The sequence below is a fragment of the Microcaecilia unicolor genome, chromosome 7, assembly GCF_901765095.1.
Source record: "Microcaecilia unicolor chromosome 7, aMicUni1.1, whole genome shotgun sequence".
NCBI classification, from domain to species: Eukaryota; Metazoa; Chordata; class Amphibia; order Gymnophiona; family Siphonopidae; genus Microcaecilia; species Microcaecilia unicolor.
The window spans coordinates 232,135,192-232,154,315 of NC_044037.1; the positions used below are offsets into that span (position 1 = coordinate 232,135,192).

General features: G+C 42.6%; 1 protein-coding gene across 2 annotated transcripts in view; it reads right to left on the reverse strand.

Annotated features, from left to right (window-relative positions):
* NOSTRIN (nitric oxide synthase trafficking) overlaps positions 1-18,565 on the reverse strand; it is an 83,482-nt gene extending 64,917 nt beyond the window's left edge. Inside the window, exons 1-6 of one of the 2 annotated variants that reach the window (XM_030209476.1) lie at positions 18,497-18,549; positions 16,397-16,555; positions 11,263-11,348; positions 9,652-9,735; positions 8,608-8,670; positions 3,803-3,884 (exon numbers count right to left, since the gene is read on the reverse strand). In XM_030209476.1, the coding sequence (XP_030065336.1) occupies positions 3,803-3,884; positions 8,608-8,670; positions 9,652-9,735; positions 11,263-11,282 (249 nt within the window). In that variant the 5' untranslated portion in view covers positions 11,283-11,348; positions 16,397-16,555; positions 18,497-18,549. Of the gene's footprint in view, positions 1-3,802; positions 3,885-8,607; positions 8,671-9,651; positions 9,736-11,262; positions 11,349-16,396; positions 16,556-18,496 lie in introns of both variants that reach the window. The other variant, XM_030209475.1, reaches the window with a different exon arrangement.
* Positions 18,566-19,124: the final 559 nt, after the last annotated feature.

Genomic DNA, 19,124 nt, shown 5'->3' on the forward strand with positions numbered 1-19,124 from the left:
GATTTGAACCAAGCTTCCTTGGTTCTCAGCTTGCTGTTTTAATGCTTAGGCCACTCTTCAGTAACACAGGAGAAGATAAGGATACTGTGAGACTACCTCTAGAGGTCAGATTTCCAGAGCTGGTCAGGGCTGGGGCGGAGCACGGTCACTCCCATGCCAGCCCATTGGATGTCGCGGATCCACACTACGCTCGCAGCTGCCAGTTCCACTCCCTGGACCCTGCCCCGGAACAGGAAATGAAGTCGGAGGGGCAGGGGCTAGGAGCCATGAATCTGCACAGTGTGGCTCTGCGATTATTTTGCTGCTGCTGGACTCTGGAGTAGTCAAAGATGGAGCATTAGCAGCAGTGGGGTGTTGGAGAGAGGGGAAGGGAAAGAGGTCAGATGCTGGAAGGAAAGGGGAAGACGGCAGAGGGGACAGGAGCTGGATGGGAGGGTCAGAGTGAGAAAGGGAAGGGACACGTGCTGGTTGGAAGGAGGAAGAGAGGGGCTGGATGGGATCCTGAAAGAAAGAGTCAGAAAGAAGGGGAGGAGGAAGATCTGGAAGAGACAGTTACTGAATGGAGAGTGGGAAGGGACAGGTGCTGGTTGGAAGGAGGAATAGAGGGGACAAATAGTAGAAGGAATGGTCAGAGAGAAGGGGCAGGTGCTGGAAAGAAGAGTCAGTGAGATGGGTTAGAAAGGGGACAGATGGCGAAAGGAAGATGGAAGAGAAGGGACAGACTCTGGAAAATAGGGAGAGAGAAGGGAGAAAGGGGGCAGACATTGGATGGAAGGGGAAAGAGTGCAGGCTGGATGGAAAAAGTAGAGGAGGCACACACTAGGTGGAAGAGGGTTAGGGGCAGACACTGGATGGAAGGGGGAGAGAGGGGCATCCTATTATTTCATAGTTTGTTTTTTTTGCTAACTCTCCCCCCTTTTCCAGCACCTTCTCTTTCCTCCCTACTGTACAACACTGCGTAACCCTAGTAGCGCTTTAGAAGTGTTAAGTAGTAGTAGTACTATACAGCACCCTCTTTCTATTTTCACTCCTCTGCCCAGTATATTCTCTCTTGTTTTCTCTCACTCCCCTCCAGCATCTCTCCCTAACACTCCATCCAGCTGGATGGAAGGGGATAGGCCTCTAAAGGGGTTGAGTGAGGGCAATTGCTGGCTTGGAAGAGGGAGGGAATATTGGAGGATGCTAGACATGAGGTAAGTAGGAAGACGGGGGAGATGCTGGACAAGGGGGAATTAAAAAAACAGAGGGGGTACTGGACATTACACAGGGATGAGGACCAAGAAGGGGTATTCTGCACATGGGAGGAGTAGGGATATAGGGAAGATGCTTACATGGAAAGAAGAGAAGGACAAGGAGGAATGCTGCATACGAGGGGGGAGTAGGGTGTCAGGGAGAGATGCTGGATGGAGGTGAGGGAAAGAGGACATCCTGGACGGAGGGGGGTAAGAGAAAATGAAAGAGAATATACTGGTCAGAGGAGTGAAAATAGAAAAAGGGTGCTGTACAGAAGAGAGGAAAGAGACGGTGATGGAAGAGAGGGGATAGTTAGCAAAAACAAAAACTATGAAATAATAGGATGAAGAATGGGAGGGCTGGAGTAAGGGAGATGAAAACTGTAGGCAGATGTGGTTAAAAATAAAAAGGAAGATTGAAGACTGAGTAGTAAAAATGAATGAAGTCTAACAGGCAGAAAACTAAATGAAGGAAAGCTGAAAAGAAAAGATCAATTCAGAGGTGGATATAGGAGAGAAAGTGAAGAAGGCAGGAAGGGAGAGAAGAAGTGGCAGATGAACTGGAGATCATGTGAAGAAAGTTAAGAAAAGCCAGGAACTGGAAACTGAGACAAACATGATGAGAAAAAGAAAACAAAATGACCAAACAACAAAGGTAGAAAGAAAAAAATTATTTTTAATTCACTGAATGGAAAATGTCAGTTTTACAGTAAGTTTACACTGCTTTCTTTATATTTTGCAGAGTGCTGTTTTGATTTCTCTTTCTCTAGTGTTGCAGTGTGGCTTCTTGGGTTTTAAGTTTAGCCTACATATTCATATTTTAACTTCGTGGTAATTTATTCTGTACCTGGCAAGGGTGTTCAGTGTTTGTGACCAAGGACAGGTACTCTGTTTGCACCTAGTTTCTATTTAAGTATCTGTAAGAATTCAACTTGTTCCAGTTTTCCAATGGGCATATTGATGTTCTAGTTCCTACTGTAGTATTTCCTGTGTTGCATTTTTCTAGATAAGGTCTTTGTTGTGTTACTTCTGTAAATCAGTGGTGTTATGGTCAAGTAGATTATATAGATTTTGAGTGACTTTTGTAGGCTTTGTATTACAGGTACAGCTGTTCCTCGGTAGAGTACAGGGGCGTTCCTGCTAATGGTGTCACCAGACTCATGGCTGAAGAATGGAGTGTTGGTTCTCCTGAACCACAGCAGAAGGGCCAGCGCCAGTGGCACCAGCACTGCATTCTTCAGTCATGATCATGACAACACTAGCAGCACGAGCACTCCTGGTTGACAGAGTATGAATTGCAGCTAAGTGCTAAAGAGCCAATGTGGGGTGAGAATGCTCTAAGTTAAGAGTGTGAATGGTAAATGACTGCAAATACTTTGCTTCATAGTTCAGGAAAAATTCAGTGAAAAATGTTTGGGCAATTCATAATGTGTTACTGAGCAGCATTCTTAGATGACTATCAGCTAACTAACCATAACAAAAATAATATCAATTTTTCTATTGTGTAATGTGTTTCTCCACTACCAGAGAGTAGACACATGCTCATACTGTTTCCTGTGGTTTCCAATTTGACTTCTGCTAGTTCAGTTGTGTGATTGTTGCTGGCGCCTATTTTACAAAAGTCTGCTCCCCCTGACCTTAAAACCTAGCTACGCCTCTGCCAGGGATCACCTCCGCGTAAGTTCCAGGGTTAGTAAAGGGAGCTGGGGTGGGGAAGGCACATAAATGGTGCCATACTGGGACAGGCAGAAGGTCCATCAAGCCCAGTATCCTGTTTTCAACAGTGGCCAATTCAGGTTACAAGTACCTGGCAAGATCCCAAAACAGAACAATACATTTTATACTGCTTATCCTAAAAATAAGCAGTAGGTTTTCCCCAAATCCATCTTAATAATGGCTTATGGGCTTTTCTTTTAGGAAGCTATCCAAACCTTTTTTAAATCCACCACAGGTTGTCAAGGAAAGCCTTGACAACCTGTGGTAGAGCTTTGTGTAAGGGGAGGAACTTATCAGCAGGAGGCAAATGGGGAGGGGAAGGGGTTGGGGGAACATAAGTGTGGAATATTCTAAAGAGATTAGTAGTCCGAGAATCAGACTAGGAGATTTCAAGGGGTATCAGATTGGGGGGGGGGGGAGAGTGTCAAGAGAGAGGAGGAGGATGTTGGGGGGGAGCATGCCACAGTAGATCTGTATATGTTTATTTATTTATGCTCAGGTACCTGCGCTATCTGGTGCTGTATATAACAGAGTGCCGTGTTGTAAGTGTCTGCCCTGTGTGGTAAATACAGGGCAGAGGATGGATACTGTCCTTCATTTACCATATAAGCTTTGCACTTTCTGTGCACTAGTTTTTGCAACTAATGCAGTGTAAGCAGAAATCTTTATCACACTTTAGTAAAATAACCCCTTGGATGCCCAGACTCCCAAATTCTGAAGGACTGCTATGAAAGTGAATGTTCATTATACAGTAACGATGAACTCTAAAGCATGGCATTCTACTTCCATAAAGCCACTTCATTTCAACACAGTAATTAGCATAGACAGTAAAGAAAATGCATGTTTTTGCTCACTGTTTTCCTAGTTTTTTCATGTTCTACCAAAACTTGATTGGTTGGTTTTATTGCTTCCAGTTGAATAGCTGTTCCAAGTTTACTAGAAAGAAAACATAGAACATACCACTCTATTTCAAATAAAATGTAATACTTCTTGTCCATTAAAAAAGATATATTTTTGTATTGTATGTAGTCAGTGTACACAATGGTGCTCATTTTCAAAGCAGATAGATGCCTTAAAATGCCTTTAAAAAAAACACCCATCTGCTAAAAATGTCAAAATCCTGACTTTAGAAAGTCAGATTTTGGATGTTTCATACTGCTGTTGGTCAAAATAGCAAGGGGGAATGTTGTGGGCGGGATTAAAGAGGACCCAAAAGTGGGACATCCAACAGGGATTTTCGAATGGGAAGAAATGTCCATAAGTAAAAAAAAAAAAAAAAAAAAAGATTTTTATCTGGACCTGTTTCAGTCACATCCAAGTTACAAAACATTGCTCTAATTGGACAGCTGGCCAATGGAGGGATTAAGGCATGACCCCTCCTTAATCCCCCTATAGTTGCTGAAAGTGAAACCAGAAAGAAAAACCAGGCTGTCAGCTGCAGATATTATGGATTATGGCCATTGTGAACAACATAATGAAAAGGTTACAGTTGTAGCCTAGTGATTGAACTAAGGAACACAGGTTCAAGTCTGTCTTAGGAGTTAAAATCAGCATCAAAAAGGTGGGCTTTTAGCCTAGAGTTGAAGACGGCCAGAGATGGAGCTTGACGTACTGGCTCAGGAAGTCTATTTCAGGCATATGGTGCAGCAAGATAAAAGGAATGGAGTCTGGAGTTGACAGTGGAAGAGAAGGGTACAGATATGAGAGATTTACCCAATGAACGGAGTTCCCAGGGAGGAGTATAGGGAGAGAAGAGAGTGGAGAGGTACTGAGGAGCTGCAGAGTGAATGCACTTATTAGTCAATAAGAGAAGTTTGAACCTTCATCTCCTTCCCTCATTCTTGGGGATTTTAACATTCATATTAATGATCCCTCTGACTCTTATGCGTCTCAGTTTCTTGCTTTAACATCCGCTTTCAATCTTCAACTGTGCTCCACTGCCCCCACTCACCAGAATGGCCACTGTCTTGATCTTATCCTCTTCTCAAACTGCTCACTCTCCAGTTTCTGTGCCTCAACTCTTCCCCTCTCTGACCATCATCTGATAACTTTCACACTTAAACACCTTCCTCCCCAGTCCCGTCTAATCTTAACCAATACATTTAGGAATTTTCAGGCTATTAACCCTTCTACTCTGTCCTCCAGTGTTTCAAATCTCTTCTCTACCACTATGTTATCCAAGTCTGTCAATGAGGCTGTCTCTTCCTATAATACTATTCTCCCCTCTGCTCTGGATATTCTCGCTCCTCCCATTCCCCGTTCTGTAAAACGTACCAAACCCCAGCTTTAGCTGACCTCTAGAATCTGCTACCAATGCTCCTGTGCCCGCTCTGCTGAATGCCTTTGACTGAAATCCCATGCCCATGCTGACTTCATACACTTCAAATTCTTGCTGACCTCCTTTCAGTCTGCTCTTTTACTTGCCAAACAGGACTATTACATCCAGTTGACAAATTCTCTTGGCTCACACCCTCGATGTCTCTTTGCCACACTGAACTCTCTCCTCAAAGTGCCTTCACCTCCAACTCCCCCTTCACTTTCTCCCCAGACTCTGGCTGAGTACTTTCATGATAAGGTTCACAAGATTAAACTTGAATTCTCAACCAGGTCACCTCCACCTCTCCTTCCCTTAGTCTATTCTCTCAACCCTCCAGCCCCTGCCTCCTTTTCTTCCTTTTCTGAAATCAATGAAGAGGAAACTACACATCTTCTTTCCTCCTCGAAACTAACTACCTGTTCCTCTGATCCTATTCCCACCCATCTACTTAACGCTATCTCTCCTAATGTCATCCCTTTTATCTGTTATATCTTCAATCTTTCACTTTCCACTGCGACTGTTCCTGATGCCTTCAAACATGCCGTAGTCAAACCACTCCTTAAAAAACCTTCATTGGACCCTACCTGTCCTTCCAACTATTGCCCCATCTCCCTCCTCCCTTTCCTATCCAAGATACTTGAACGTGCTGTTCACCGCCGTTGCCTTGACTTTCTTTCATCTCAAGCTATTCTTGATCCACTTCAATCTGACTTTCGCCCCCTTCATTCAACTGAAACAGCGCTTGCTAAAGTCTCCAATGATCTGTTCCTGGCCAGATCCAAAGGTCTCTATTCTATCCTCATCCTTCTCGATCTATCTGCTGCTTTTGACACTGTCGATCACAGCCTACTCCTTGATACGCTGTCCTCACTTGGATTTCAGGACTCTGTTCTTTCCTGGTTTTCTTCTTATCTCTCCCAGCGTACCTTTAGTGTATACTCTAGTGGATCTTCCTCTACGTCTATCCCACTGTCAGTTGGTGTACCTCAGGGATCTGTCCTGGGACTTCTTCTTTTCTCCATCTATACTTCTTCCCTTGGTACTCTGATCTCATCCCATGGTTTTCAGTATCATCTTTACACTGATGACTCCCAGATCTACCTCTCCACACCAGAAATCCCAGCCGAAATCCAGGCCAAAGTATCTGCCTGCCTGTCTGACATTGCTGCTGGATGTCTCAGCGCCATCTGAAACTAAACATGACCAAGACTGAGCTTCTTATCCTTCCCCCTAGACCAACCTCTCCTCCTCCCCCATTCTCTGTCTCATCAGCTTGTTACCTTGGGGTCATCTTTGACTCCTCCCTCTCCTTCCCTGCACATATTCAGCAGACTGCAAAAACCTGTCGTTTCTTTCTCTATAATGTCACCAAAATTCACCCTTTCCTTTCTGAGCACACTACCAGAACCCTCATCCACACTCTTATCACCTCTCGCTTAGACTATTGCAACTTGCTTCTCACAGGTCTCCCACTTAGCCATCTCTCTCCTCTTCAATCTGTTCAAAATTCTGCTGCACGACTAATATTCCGCCAGTGTCGTTATGCTCATATTAGTACTCTCCTCACTTCACTGGTTTCCTATCCGTTTCCGCATACAGTTCAAACTCCTCTTATTGACTTATAAGTGCATTCACTCTACAGCTCCTCAGTATCTCTCCACTCTCATCTCTCCCTACATTCCTCCCCGGGAACTCCATTCACTGGGTAAATCTCTCTTATCTGCACCCTTCTCCTCCACCGCTAACTCCAGACTCCGTTCCTTTTATCTTGCTGCACCATATGCCTGGAATAGACTTCCTGAGCCAGTATGTCAAGCTCCATCTCTGGCTATCTTCAAATCTAAGCTAAAAGCCCACCTTTTTGATGCTGCTTTTAACTCCTAACCCTTATTCACTTGTTCAGAACCCTTATTTCATCATCCTCACTTCAATATTCCCTTATCTCTTGTTTGTCCTGTTTGTCTGTCCTAATTAGATTGTAAGCTCTGTCAAGCAGGGACTGTCTCTTCATGTTCAGGTATACAGCGCTGCGTACGTCTAGTAGCGCTATAGAAATGAGTAGTAGTAGTAGGATCTGGCCAAGAACAGGTCATTGGAGACTTTAGCAAGGGTTGTCTCAGTTGAGTGAAAAGGACAAAAGCCAGATTGAAGGGGGCCAAGAATAGCTTGAGATGAAAGAAAGTTAGCATAACGGCAGTGAACAGCACATTCCAGTATCTTGGATAGGAAAGGGAGGAAAATGTGGGATACAAATGCAATAAATAAATAAATAAATAAGATGGCGCAATAGTTAGGACAGGTTGGATCCAATGAAGGGGGTTTTTTTTAGGAGTGATGTAACTATGGCATGTTTGAAGGCATCAGGAACAGTTGCAGTGGAAAGTGAAAGATTGAAGATATGACAGATAGAAGGGATGACAGTAGGAGAGATAGTGCTAAGTAGATTGGTAGGATTGGGGTCAGAGGAACAATTAGTCAGTTTGGAGGAGGAAATAAAATGTGCAGTTTCTTCTTCAGTGATTTCAGAAAAGGAAGAAAAGGAGGCAGAGGCTGAAAGGAGGTTGAGAGAATGGACTGAGGGTAGAAGAGGCTGAGGTGACTTGGCTGAGAATTCAAGGTTAATTTTGTGAATCTTATCATGAAAGTACTCAGCCAGAGTCTGGGGAGAAACAAAAGGGGAGCTGAAGGTGAAGGCACTTTGAGGAGAGTTCAGTGTGGCAAACAGACACTGAGGATTTGAGCAAAGAGACTTTATAAATTGGATGTAGTAGTCCTGTTTGGCAAGTGAAAGAGCAGACTGGAAGGAAGTCAGCAAGAATTTGGAATGTATGAAGTCAGCATGGGCATGGGAATTCAGCCAAAGGTGTTCGGCTGATCGGGCGCAGGAACATAAGTAGCAGACTCAAGAGGTCAGACAAGGCTGGGTTTGGTATGCCTTACAGAACAGGGAATTAGAGGAGCAAGAGTATCCAGAGCAGAGGAGAAAATAGTATAATACGAAGAGACAGCCTCATTGACAGACTTGGATAACATAGTGGTAGACAAGAGGTTTGAAACACTGGAGGACAGAGTAGAAGGGTCAATAGCATGAAGATTCCTAAATATATTGGTGGAGATTGAATGGGAATGGGGGGATGGTGTTTAAGTGTGAAAGTTATCAGAAGATGGTCAGAGAGGGGAAAAGCTGAGGTGGAGAAACTGAAGAGTGAGCAGTTGAAGAAGAAGACAGTGGCCATTCTGGTGAGTGGGGGTACTGCAGCACAGTTGAAGATTGAAAGAGGATGTTACAGATTTTGGCTGCCAGGGTGCTAACACATAACTAATTCATATGATTAAACTTACCGATGCAAGTCAGCTGTGGCATTCATTTCTTCAGATGCACATTCCCATGCTTGATAAATGCAACTAAAACATGCAACATGTTTTTATTTTATATTTATATACTTGGGAATTTAAAAAGGAAGATTTTTAAGCCATTATCATTTGGAGAAATATCTATTCAAAATTTCACTCTGAACAATAGAACTGGTTGGGTGGATACAGGGAAGGCAGGCAGGGGGGTTTTTGGGTTAAGGAAGGGGGGGAAATGGATGAGGATATTGCTTGATTATTGTTGTTTTGAACTTATTTAGGAGAATTTGTCTCCAGATTCTGTTACCATGATTTATTAATAAAGTTTTATAAATAATTAAAAAAAAAGGTTGGACATAACAAAATACAGACCATCTGCCTGAAACTCACAGACAATGACTCACCTAATCTTGTAATCAGAGAGACTAGACAACCCAGAACTACCGCTGGGCTACCAAAGGAGCCCGGTAGTAGTTCCCACCCCCAGCGCGAATCATTTCCAGAGCTTTAAAAATATTTTCTATTTTTGTACAGCCAGTACTTACCCAGTGGAAATCAGGCAGCGCTGTGTGTTGCCCGGTTACTGCTGGGTTAATATGGGAGTCTTTACCGCCACCTCATGAATGGCAGTAAGTGCTCCTCCCCTGAAATGGCCATGCAGTAAGTGTTTCGTATACTATATAGCCATTTCTTTTTTTAAAAAGACAGCATTTTACCTGTTGCGGTAAAAGGGGGCCCCAGCATGCGTCAAAAACATGCGCTGATGCTAGCGCAGGTATCCTTGAACCACAACTTAGTAAAAGGACCCCTAAGTGTGCACACATTTGAAACTTATCACAGGACCCCACAGTAAGCCCTTTAAGCTGCGGTAAGCATGCATTAGTGCTTACCACAGCTTAGTAAAAGGACCCCTAAATATACACAGGAAGGTAAAGCAGATATAAAAAGGATAGGGGTGTGGCAAAAGTAGCGGCCCACTCTACATGGAAAAGGATAGCCATTAATGATTGAATTTGTCAAGTATAGAGTTCTTACTTTTTCTTCATGCTGTCTAAGGCTTTTGAAAGCTTTCTTGCAATTTTTTGGAGTCCTTTGGCATAGTTTGTTTCAAGGTCAGCCCTTAAAAGCAATACAAAAAATTAGTGTCAAATCATGATATATTTTTACACTTAAATCATAGAATATGCCGTAAGAAAACTTTTCTGAGAGCAAGTGTCACCTTATATTTTGCTTTTTAAAAAAAACTCCTTAACAATTAATTGGACAAAATTAATTTTAGACATTTAGGGGGTCTTTTACTAAAGCTTAACTTGAGTTATCTGCATAAAAGTCAGTCCTATCTTTAGGCAAGGCCGCTTATGCAGATAGCTGGCTGCATCAAATCATCTGTCATGTCTGGGTTTGGTAAGCCCTGGAACCTTAGTTAGTGAAGAAGCCCAACCGAAGGTAGGAAAATCACCCTGATAGGAGAAGGCAGAAAACAGGAAGCTGAACACGGGAGGGTGGGAACTGGTGCTGTCACTGGAAACTGAAGGCTGAAGGCTGGTGGCTGGAAGCTGGAGACAGATACCTGAAGCTGCCAGCAGGAGACTGAAAACTAGGAGCTGGAGATGGACACTGGAAGCTGAAAGTCAAATACTAAAAGCTGAGGACTGGAGGCTGTAGGCTGGAAGCCAGAAGACTGGAAGCTGCGGGCTGGAAGCTGAAAGACTGAAGACTGGAAGCTGCGGGCTGGAAGCTGAAAGACTGAAGACTGAAAGCTAGAAGACTGGAGGCTGTGGGCTGGAAGCTGGAAGTCAGAAGTCTTAAGACTGAAGACTAGAGGCTGTGGGCTTGTATCTGAGAACCAAAAGACAAAGCTAAGGAAGTTGGAGACTTGGGTACCAAAGGCAAGGAGCTGTGCCACCCATCTTCTTAAGTAGACCTCCAGTCATCTGATGTCATCTGACCCTCCCCACCAGCGACAGGTCAAGAGGCAGCCCCACTCACTTGCATGCGCCCAGAAAGATCGGCGGGGAAGAGACCCACAGGACTCACAGCAGGACCTGAGACACTGGGAGCACCCATACTGACGAAGTGGACTGACGAGGTGAAGAAGTGGCAGGAAGCCCCAGAAAATGCCGTAGAGCCAGGACTTGACACCCGGTAGTCGAACCAAGGTACAAAAGGGCATGGTGGAGCCGGGACATCATCTCTTCAATGCTGATGCAGACATGATGTGGCATTGGATATCGAGGAAAAATGCCACCAGCAACAAAAAAACACTCATTGCTGCCAGCTGAATATCTACCCCATAAATTTTACTACAGGTTCCATTTTTTTTGTTATAGGATCTATTTGTCTATAATGCAGGTTAATGACATTAGCATGTGCTAACATGATAGTACACTTTAGTAGATCTAACCCTATATCTTTGTAGATATGTAAACGGTATCTCTTGTTAATGAAAGATGTTGTCACAAGTCTTGGGAAGGTAAGCAACTAAACAACTTTGATACCATTTGAAGATTTAAAAAATACCCCAGATTCCTTGCATAAAATGGAAGGAGTAGCTGTTTGACGTATTTTTCCTTGCTGATTAATAATGCAAGCATCTGTTGAGAAACCAGGCCTGTCAACATGTAAACAATAAATCACATACTGTACCTTTGCTGAAGAACAGACATAAGCTGTGAACAGAAGTTTTCTCCATTTCTGGAAAATGCCTTTAGGTCTTGATATACTTTGTCATACTGAAAAAAAACCCCAAAAACACAGATTAGGAAACACAGAAGCACAAAATGTGAGCATAAGGTCCACCTTGCTTGCCCAATCTGCTTCCTTTTGCAGTGCTATGACCCCAGCATTAAACCTGTTGGCATCAATCTTTAGATCTGTTACAGAGGTTGTCTTAGGGGTACCTCGGTGGCAGGAACTACTTGAGAATGCTTGAGACCTATTCACTGTACTGTAGGTTTTTTGCAACTTCTTTTTCAATGTTTACAGACAACTATGTTTGAACGACAACTTTAGGACTATTGAAGTGCCTGCTTTCACTTTAAAATCTTTTCTGGGCTGATGTAACTTTTTCTATGATTTCTAACTGAATTATGCTGAAGTGGAGGAAATTATATCACAGCTTGAGATAGCAGCTTTAGGAGCGGAGCTCCTAGGCATGCCAACACTTTCCAAATAAAAATAAAAATCTTCTTCCAGCCTTCGCTTGACGTTGGTAGTTGTTTCCTTGGGTTTATGCAGGTTGGTGTCCAGGGTTGATGGCATCCAAAATCAGGCAGACGAACATTAAAATGTTCTCTCAAACTACAACTCTGCACATCCAAGATGGCGGCGACGAATGGGGGTTCTGTGGAGCACATGGTGGATAGTGGAGAAGATCAGTTGCCTCTTCGGAAGGAGATTTGTCAGGGCTTTGCAGGCCTTAAGAGTGAGTTAATGTCTTTTAAACAGCATGCTGTCACAGATATTAAGCAAGAACTAGCTGACTTTGGGATCCATATGGGGGATTTTGAATCTCATCTTAATAACTGCAGGGAGGATGTGATTCACCTGCAACAGCAAGTGACCCACCTGAAGCAATTTATGGAGGAGGCTCTATTGAAACTTGAAGATTTGGAAAACAAGAACGGAAGGCAGAATCTCCGGTTCCGCGGAGTGCCAGAGATTGTAGTGGAATCATAGTGTTGTGAGGTTATCCATGATATTTGTCAGGATCTGCTCTAGGGCCTTCCTTCCTCCCCTCCCCCCCAACCTACGCCACAGTATCATATTGAGCAGGCCTATAGAGGGGCAGGATTTCTCAACCACAATAACCCCATGGCCATTATTGTTTGCTTTCACAAGTATGCTAATAAAGAACAGGTTCTTCGAGCTGCCGGGCAACATGATGGCCCATTATCTGGCAATCTGTGTTGATCAAGATCTATTCTGATGTGGCTCTTGCTACTCTGAAACAATGCTAGGAATATCAGGACTGGACTTAGATGCTACAGCAGAAACGGGTCCACTATCATTGGCTGTATCCTATTGGGCTTGCTTTCACAGTGGCAGGGAAGCATTATCAAACCCAGACTATGGAGGGTCTCTACAGGCAGTTTGAAGAGGCTGGGTTATCAACTGCTTCCTCATTTCATGGGCCCTCAGAGGAACCATCACACAGCCTTAGAGCACAGGAACCTTCTCGCTGGTTGAGGGAAACTCGAGAGGCTACGAAGATGGTGTTAAGGAGCACTGTTTCGGGACCCAGTTCTCCATGACCTACCATGTGTTATTGTTTCTGTGCTAATTTTGTTTCACTCCTGTGAGGGGTTTCCCTTTCTGTGAAAGGGCAATTAGAGCAGGAGATAATAGGGGGGGATTTCATTACAGGCCTCCCCGTGGTTATCCATAGAGGACCTTAAGCGTCTGCTCCATCATATCCCTATTGGGCTAACCACTACACTAAACATCTGTCAGGAGGTGCGCATTCAGTTTTTGCCTTCTCAGATGTACTTTTATCACACTCTCATTCAGTCTACCCCTTATTTTCCACCTGGGGCACTCACCTCTGTTTTTTGGAGCTGGATGGACTGGGGTCTTCGAGTCCTTGGTCAATTGGTGTTTGACACTCATATTTAACCCTTTGAAGATTTACGTTATGAGTGTAGTCTTGGGGACTCTGATTACTTTTACTTTTGTCAACTCTCAAATTTTCTGCATCAGAAAGTCTTATCCCATTGGGTGCGAGAGAATTCTCCGCTACTCTGGGTTTTTTGAATGGGGAAGAAGAGGGCATTTTTATAAGACTGTTTTGATGTGTTCTTCTACTACTCACCTCTGTGATGAGTGCTGGGAGAACCTACTGGATATCCAGTTCACCCCTGACCAATGGGGGTCTATTTATAGGAATTTGTTGCAAAGCTCTTTTTCTGCTAATTTGAGGGAACACAGTTATAAAATGTTGTACCAATAGTACTACAACCCAGCTCATGTTCAGAAGATTTTTGGGTCAGTTACCAGCCTCTGCTAGAGATGGTGTGGTCAGCCAGGAAGCTTTGCGTGTATCTGGTGGGAATGTCCTCAAGCTCAGTTGTATTGGCAGATGGTTGTACAATTGTTGTTTGATATTTACATGTTGCTGTGCCTATGGAGGGACTATACTACTTCTTAATGGGAGGTGCCACCCCCCTCCCCCCCCAGGCATGGACACTTTAGCTCAACAGTTTGTGACTTCTGTGGCTATGGCGGCTCATCTGAGTTTAGCGTCCTTTTGGAAGAAGTCAACAACCCCCTCTAGAGATCATTTGCTGCTTAAACTTGATCACCTCTGATGAACAAATTGACTGCTTTGAAGCATGATTCTTTGAGGACCTTTCACAGTATTTGGTGGCCTTATCTGTGCTGGCGCTGATTGTCGAGGTTGGGTAAGGCAAAATTGCTGCGCGTCCATTTTGGTTCTGAGACCTTACCACCAGCATTGACCTAGCGGTAAAGTCTCACATGGTAACCAAGCAGTAATGACCTAAGCGCGTCAAATGCCACTTTGCGCATGTCCAATACATGTGTCCGAAAATAAAAATTATTTTTCGGATGCGCGTATCGGACATGCACCAAAAATGAAATTACCACAAGAGCCATGTGGTAGCCGGGCAGGTAACTCCATTTTGGTGTGAGTAGACACTTACACGGCTTAGTAAAAGGGCCCCTTAGTGTAGCTGTCCAGCTGAATACCTCAAGTCCTCAGAACATTTCCCAACAGAAATGTACAATTATGCTAACCGCGTTCTTTCAATTCAAAATCGAAAGAAGGAATAGAAAACTACATGAATTTTGAGTCCAGGAACCAGATGTTACAAAGCTTTAACAGATTTTATTAGGGTTCCATTAAAGAAAGTTTTGTATGTTTCTCAAACTTGAGTCAAAATATTTTTTTCTCTCAATATGTTGTACTAAATAACTTTCTGTGTAATACACAATTTTTTCCTTACAAACAGATCTAGAACTATGTCAAGCCTCAGACTTTAGGAACAGCAATTATTAGATAAGTACTACTAAATGTTAACTCATTTTACTCTCTATTGTCTCTGACTATACCCTATTTTCTTTAAGGAGTGACCTTTTGTGTCTTTCAGGTACCTTGAAATTACTTCTCATTTTAGCAGGTATTTCATTAAATTTATATTCTCTGTTGTGTATTAGTATTCTTTTTCTTTTCCCAGGTATGAATGTCCACTTATCTGTGTACACTTTGGTCTCTCTTGTCTCTTCATCTCTTCTCCTTTCTTGTATATGTCTTCTTCAGCTTCTTCAGCCAGATGCTGTCACCTATTATCCTATTCATTAATAAGTTAAAGGAGAAAATCTGTCTCCTTGACTAGACACAGTATCTGTTGTCTGGGGGAAAAGGAACACTATCTTCTTAAATAAATTGATAATCAAAATCCTTATTTATGGTATGTCTATTCTTTTGTGTTAATGAGAGGTACACATTTCTTAAGCTTTTTTTAAACCAATATTATTCAAGCCAGTATTCACTAAACAGTCTCACATACACAGCTGAAGGCCCTATGCACATTTAGGCACTGAAGGCCTGTCCTTGTCAGAACAGAATCTTAAATTTATTTTTAAAGAAAATGGGAAAAACTTTCCTTGAGCTGAGTTCTCTCTTTTAAACATCTGTGCAAACAGCCAGCCACTTTTCTCAGACACTCTCAGACCTAGTCTAAGCACTCTCTAACACACTAGGTAGAAAAATAAAAATTTTAAAGTTTTTTTTCCACAGAAGACTCTAAACCTTTCCCTTAAATTTAATAATTGTATTTGTGAACACTGGTCCAAATTTCAACTACTTTAAACACAGAATTCTGTCTTTCACTTAGAGCTCATATGAATACATCCACTCTCCTTATTGTCTTCAGCCCTCTGGCAAGACAGAGCTAGCCAAGCCATCATTAAGGGAGACAGTGGTTCTGTTTACCCCATCTGACCTCTGTCAGCCAATCATATCTCAGAATACAGAACTTTCTATTTTTTTCTAGACATAGAACTTAACTGTAACCTGAACATTCTCTGTTTTGAAAATCAATTTTTCATAGTCTATAATGAGAAAGTCAAACTTTTAATGAAATTACCACAAAAATTATTGCTAAAATCATTCAAAGTGACTTAAAAACCTTAACACATTCAAACTACAGACACAATCATTTTCTCTCATACTTTAAAACATGTTTACACATTTTCACTGAAATTTCACATACAATCACCAAAAACCCACTGATTTCTTCTCAAACTAAATACAGCATCATCTCAAAAATGTTTCCAAGCAACACCAGTCCAAAACAAACAACTATTTATTTGGATTTTGCTCACACCTTTTCAGTAGTAGCTCAAGGTGAGCTACATTCAGGTACACTGGATATTTCTCTGTCCCAGGAGAGCTCACAATCTAAGTATGTACCTTAGGTAATGAAGGATTAAGTGACTTGGCCAAGATTACAAGGAGCAGCAGTGGAATTTGAACCAGCCATCTCTGGATTTCAAGACCAGTGCTCTAACCACTAGGCCACTCCTCCACTCCTAGTAGAAGTTTCAAAACCAGCCCATACCAAAAAACCACAATTTTGATCACATAAATGAATTTTTTCAAGAACCTCAGCATCCTAGCCCATCTCCTAAGGACCTCCAGACCCCTTAACAACCAAAAAAAAAATTGTTTTTAATTAAACCCCAGAGGCTGAGCTCAGTAGCTCCAAAATTCACATTTAAAAATTAAAATAAGAAACCAGGGGCCCAAAGGACCTCTTACCTTAGTCCCAGAATGCTTCTCAGATGACCCTCACCACTAGATCCAGACTGGACACACTCGCTTCGCTACTGGTGGCTGTCTGCAGTGTTTAGTAGCAGCCTGACAGTTAGCCACAAAACTTGAGACCTTGACTTCTAATTGGCCCAATCGGAGTCCAGGCTGTGAATCACACATGCACGGGAGTTTGCTCATGTGCCGGAGCTCTGGTGGCCCAGACCGAACACCAGCCACCTTTCAGGCTCCTTCCCTCCTAGCTGAACTACTAGCATTCGCGACAGTGCAGTTAGGGTCCCTTTTACAAAGCAGTAGTAAGCCCAATGCGGGATTACCACTCACTAAAAAGGAAGTACCGCCGGGCTACGGCAGCAGCCCGGTGGTAGTTCCCAACCCCAGCGCACCATCATATCTGGTGCTACAAAAATATTTTTCTTTTTGTAGCACTAGTGTGTACCCAGTGGTAATCAGACAGTGCCGTGTGCTGCTCTGTTACAGCCAGGTTAGCGCGGGAGATCTTATCACCACCTCAATGGGTGGTGCAGTAAAGGCCCCCTCCCCCAACATGGCCATGTGGCAAGTGCTTCACTTGTCACATGGCCATTTCCTGAAAAAAAGAAAGACCTACTTTTTACCTGCTGTGGTGAAAGGGGGCCTTGGCGCGCATCAAAAACACACACCGATGCCAGCGCAGGACCCCTTTTTCTGTAGCTTGGTAAAAGGGGCCCTTAGTCCCTTCTGCCACTATTTTGAGCCTAGTAGCCCCGTTCCTATTCTGAACCCTGAAAAAGGTCCTCCCTGACCCCCCAATGGCACCAATGGGCCAAACAATGGCCCAAAGATGGCCCCAGGTAATTTTTTTCTTCTTCATATGGGTTACAGTTAGATAGCAATTAGGAACAGTGACTGCTGCAATACTTGGTTTGATATAGTGATAATGCCAGTGAGTAATGTTTTATTGTAGTGTGGGATGTTGACTGTTACATGATATCACTGTGTGTTTCTCTATGAGTTTCCAGCTGGCCCTGACTGAGTCACAGTTTTAAAGTAAAAGTGCTCTCTTCTCAGGCTGTCTTCATGATATTGTGGGAATCAATAGTCACACAGCTATGCAGAGAAATTAGAAAATTTCTATCTTCCAAAACTGCATTAAATAGTTTTGTGTTAAGTAGTGATGTCTCTGATGACTGGTCATGTAGTTAACTGCATTGTGCTATCGGACACTTTAGCTGTGAATGCGTAGTAATAATATACACCTTAACTACAAGGTCAGACCCAAGCTGTTCCCTGCCTCCAAAACAGATTTCTGCATTAAGGAAAGTATTTTTTTTTAATTTCTATTATTACATTAGGGATTTAACATAGTAATTAGTACACACTAACAGTTAATGTAGTGATACACTATTAGGGCACATTAAATACATGCATTAAATGCCTAATATGGCTTAGTAAATAAGCCTCTTAAGTCCATGTTCAATATAAGTACATTGGAGTAATTTTATTTCTCCTCTACTGGGCTGCATGAATGTAATGGGGTGAATATTCAGTGTCATTTATGTAGGCAGGAAATGCTTCTACCCACTTAGACCATGCTGAGCAGGCCAAGCCGGATTTTCAGTGGCTCTTAACCACACAATGCTGCTGAAAATCCAGTGTGATCATAGCTGCACTGTCCGGATAGTGCTGGGGCAGTTTGGAATGCAGGTGGAGCCAAAAGATATGCAAGCACCAGCGACAATCAAAAATAAGGGATCTAGTTAAGGATTCCGATTTTGTATCCAACACAACCTAAAATTAAATGAGTACACAAAATCGATACTCTTATGTATAAAACATTAAATAGAATGTTGATTTTTTTAAATATAGCAAACAAGAACATTAAGACAGAGTAAATAAATATTATCTATTCATTGCTCATATATGTCAAAAGATGGAAAATGGTAACCACCCAAGCAGATTGGGAATCTATGACTATTTTAGTATTCATTTCAGTTAATCAAATGTATTTGTCGATCAATAAAATTTCATGCTTCATTTCTGAGAACTATTATGAAGAACCTAGAATCAACTGTGAGAAAGAATATATATGTACATATATTTACTCACTGTACAACCTGCCACTGGATCCTTCATGCTGAAATGTTTTGTGACTGTCTTTTACACAATCGAAAGCTGTGGTAAAGGACTAAGGTCACATGGTGACTAGTTTTACATTACCAAGCAAACACAATAAAAAAAAAAAAAGACAGACAGTGAACTTTGGTCTCCATTTATTTCTTGTCTCTAAATGTGTCTGGAATGAACTTTTTGCACTTTTTGTAAGTTCTTTTTGTGACAGTTTTAGCTCATGATTTAGGACAGTGGTTCCCCAACCCTGTCTTTGAGGCAGACCTAACTCATCTGGTTAAGATCCTGATGCTCATCTTCAAATCTAGATTCCCTTCTGCTCCTTCCCATCTCCACAACTTCCTCATCCCCTACACTTCCCTTCGCTTCCTCTGTTCTGTTGATCACAACCTACCTACCTTCCCTCACTCTTGTAGATTTGTCTTATCACCAGCTTTCAGTTATTTTAGGTCTTAAACTGTGGAACACCTTCCCCCTCCATATCCGGAATGTCCCTTTCCTCACTGCTTTTAAACAAGCCTTGAAAACCCACCTGTTCTCTATCTCCTTCCCCTCTTCTTCCTGATTTCTTTAGCCTTTTCTCTGCTCTCTCTGCCCTATTGTTTTT